The sequence below is a fragment of the Trifolium pratense genome, linkage group LG2, assembly GCF_020283565.1.
Source record: "Trifolium pratense cultivar HEN17-A07 linkage group LG2, ARS_RC_1.1, whole genome shotgun sequence".
NCBI lineage: Eukaryota > Viridiplantae > Streptophyta > Magnoliopsida > Fabales > Fabaceae > Trifolium > Trifolium pratense.
In genome coordinates this window covers 17,643,410-17,646,570 of record NC_060060.1, presented here as the reverse complement: position 1 = coordinate 17,646,570, position 3,161 = coordinate 17,643,410, and the positions used below count along the sequence as shown (strand labels likewise).

The window sequence follows — 3,161 nt, the reverse complement described above, 5'->3', positions numbered from 1 at the left end:
TTAATTTAAAGATATAAAGTGACATAATATAGTTTAATTAATATTTAATTTTTTTATATAAAATAACTGGTAAAATTGAGATTTTTTTTTATAAATTATAAACTAATAAAAATAAATTATAAACTCATGAATAAAAGAAGTTATCCGATGATATTTTTAAAATAAAATTTTACAATAAATTAAAAATTTGACATTGTAAAATAGAGTCTAAACGAGAATCAATTATTGATAATAGAGGGTACTTTTGACTTTAAACGTGGTCCAATTATTCATGATAAAGGGCATTTCTGACTTTCCAAGGCTCTACTTCATTTACTAACATTTTATTATACACTATATAATGACAAAATTGATGAGCAAAATAAGATCATACTAGCACTACTCATATCATTGTAAGAATATGGAGTCCCAAAGCTTCACTCAAGAGCAAGGGTTAGTCTCTTACGTTTCCTAATAATTTTGTTACTAATATTTTAATTTGTAGCATCAATATACTCGTCTTATTCCATTTTAATCTATAAGTAAATCATAATTAACTAATGAGTTTTGTGCAGGAATGTACAAGCTCAAGAAAAAGCTTCAGGCCTGGGCTTGGGTAATGTGTTGTGCAAGACTGGTAAAGGTTGGACATGTGTTATAACTAGGACTGATGGGCCTGATGCTGGCAAAGTTTTCGTTAAATGCGGTGAAAATTGCACCTGCACACTGTATGTCAAACATTGCTCCTCTAATAGTCTCTAAATTAATACTTCCTTTGATCTCATATATAAGCAATGATTCGTTTTTTAAGTTTATCTGATATATATGATTCATATTATGGACCAGATACATCAGTTACTCGATGAACATAAAAATAGAACTTTTATTTATATATGAGACATAAGGGAGTAACTTGATCATTTTAATTTGTTCATAAACATATCCCTTGTAGTTGTCATGTGTTTAGTTATAGGATGAGACAATTGATTTGGATTAATAATAAGTTGATTGCGAAGAGATCTGTTAATGTTTTACAAATCAAAATCAGTAGATTTAATCGGTTAAAACAAAAATTTGTCGCTTTGTCGGGGTATTTTGATCCCGATTACATTGCAGTTTGATTGATTCACATGGAACTAAGATAGAACATGTTCATCTGTAGTCGATCCAATTGATTTTAATATTTTTTTTAATTTATTTATTTGCAATCCTGTTCAACTATTACAAAATTTTTTAAATTAATTGAACCATGACCTATAGGTCGTACCGATCTGATCTCTAGTATAATTCTTAAAACATTCCAATTTATGTTTTCATAATTGATAATTTTACATAAAAATAAGTTGAACGATAAATTTAACATTAAAAATCAATTATAGACACAAAAAAGGTATTGAATCTCAATTCAACTCAAAAGCACACAAACATGCCAGTCAAATTCATGGTTATATATTCACTTGTCTCTAATATTTTAGAGTAATAGAATTCCTTTTTTTTGAAGAATTTCAGTATGTATTGCACATGTTTTAAAATCCTAGATGTTTATAAATTCAAATGCAGTGATGGTGGAGCTGTGTCACCCAACATTGAGAGTAGCAGTGACAATGGCAGTGAAACATTCTGCAAGTGTGGTGAAGGATGGAGTTGTTCCATTTTCAGGACTGAAGGTCCTGATGCAGACTCAGGCAAAGGCTTTGCTGAATGCACAGAACAATATAAGTGTGCTTGTAAATGTTGATGAACAAATGTGCCCTATTCTGCTATTTGGGTTAGAAAAATAATTTGTACCAAATAAAGGGATTATCATCGGTTATGAAGTTTGGTTTGCAGCAAATTTTTAATTAGTATGTGTTTGGACTTTGGTGAACTCATTTTGTAATGCAATGCATATGGAGAAATTTCTGTTGTCTATTAGAATTTCAAATTTGAATACTTATTAGCATATTGGGCAAATCTTCATTTTAGTCATTCAACTTGTATGGTACCGACACGATAGTCCTTTAATGTATCCAAATTGGAAACAAACACATCTCTAATATCTCTTTTATGGACTAACTTGAGACATTCGAGGATTAGATTGACTACCTAAAAAATATTTGAGAGCAAAAAAGATTAATAAAGAGATGCTAAAGGGTGTATTTTCGGTATGACTTTCTTTATGAGACTTTTATTTTCATATCTTTTTTCGAATGATGAATCTAGAATACATGATGTCAAAACTGCATACAATCCTGCTTTTAGAAAAAAATGTGACCATCTGATTGACATCAGATCTTCTCTAATTGCATAACTGATCTTCATAACTGATCATGATGGCCAAGAGAAGTTTCTGCATATGAAACTTTTAAAGGATACTATGAAAAATTGAAAACTTATAAATTTCTCTGCACACTAACTCATCAAATACAATTACCAGCTTGGTTTCAACAATTTTTCTTTCCATCGTAACAAATCCTTATATACTACCAATGGAACACAAAAAACAGAAACTAAGGAATTACAAAATCAAGAATACTGTTTTTGCAACCAGGTCTATCCTCTTTCCTCACATATTCCTTCGCATCATCCACCCCATATTCCATCAACCCAATCTCACCCTTCATCTTCCACAGCTTCTCTCCAAAACTTCTATGCCCAAAATACCCCTCTGCCTCCACTTTCTCCCCTCCCTCAGTTACAACCACCACCGGAATCCTCTCATAAAACCCATTTCTCACACCTTCGAATTCATCCAGCCGAATCACGGCTTCATCCGATACAGCGTAAACTTCTCCTTTCACCCGTTGACCTGATCCGGGTAAGTTGATCAGATACGGTATCCCATGGGGTCCGATCACTAGAGGATACGGATTCTCCGTAAAGCATGTATCCATAAAAACGGCGTCGTCTTTTGTTTTTAGATCTTCCATTAAACCGTGGTTGGGGAATCCTCGTTTCAACGTTCCGTATGCGAAGATCAAGTGCGGTTTCGCTTTCGCCATGCTTCTTCTTCCTTGCAGTATCGCGATTCTTACATTCTTATACGATATTTCTCCTTAACAACACACTCTTTAACAAAGACACTCCAACACACTCTCTTTATTGGTTGAAATTCACATGGTTCCATAAAAAAAATGTGGACCCATATAACTTTTATGAGACCCATATAAATTTTAACCAATAGAAGAGAGTGTGTTTATTAA

General features: G+C 32.4%; 2 protein-coding genes across 2 annotated transcripts; one reads left to right on the top strand and one right to left on the bottom strand.

Annotated features, from left to right (window-relative positions):
* Positions 1 to 308: 308 nt before the first annotated feature.
* LOC123909437 lies at positions 309 to 1,921 on the top strand. Its single transcript, XM_045960278.1, has 3 exons — positions 309 to 432; positions 555 to 707; positions 1,540 to 1,921. The coding sequence occupies exons 1-3, from the start codon at positions 401 to 403 to the stop codon at positions 1,715 to 1,717; spliced, it is 363 nt and encodes a 120-aa protein (XP_045816234.1). The 5' UTR covers positions 309 to 400; the 3' UTR covers positions 1,718 to 1,921.
* Positions 1,922 to 2,468: 547 nt separating this feature from the next.
* Positions 2,469 to 2,960, bottom strand: LOC123904291 (putative gamma-glutamylcyclotransferase At3g02910). Its single transcript, XM_045953975.1, has one exon. It carries the CDS (start codon positions 2,958 to 2,960, stop codon positions 2,469 to 2,471), a length of 492 nt encoding a protein of 163 aa, XP_045809931.1.
* Positions 2,961 to 3,161: the final 201 nt, after the last annotated feature.

Coding starts and splice junctions, on each gene's coding strand:
- LOC123909437 (XM_045960278.1), top strand. CDS start 401: ATGGAGTCCCAAAGCTTCACTCAAGAGCAAGG. Junction 433..554: donor AGCTTCACTCAAGAGCAAGG/GTTAGTCTCTTA, acceptor AGTTTTGTGCAG/GAATGTACAAGCTCAAGAAA. Junction 708..1,539: donor GAAAATTGCACCTGCACACT/GTATGTCAAACA, acceptor ATTCAAATGCAG/TGATGGTGGAGCTGTGTCAC.
- LOC123904291 (XM_045953975.1), bottom strand. CDS start 2,960: ATGGCGAAAGCGAAACCGCACTTGATCTTCGCATACGGAACGTTGAAA.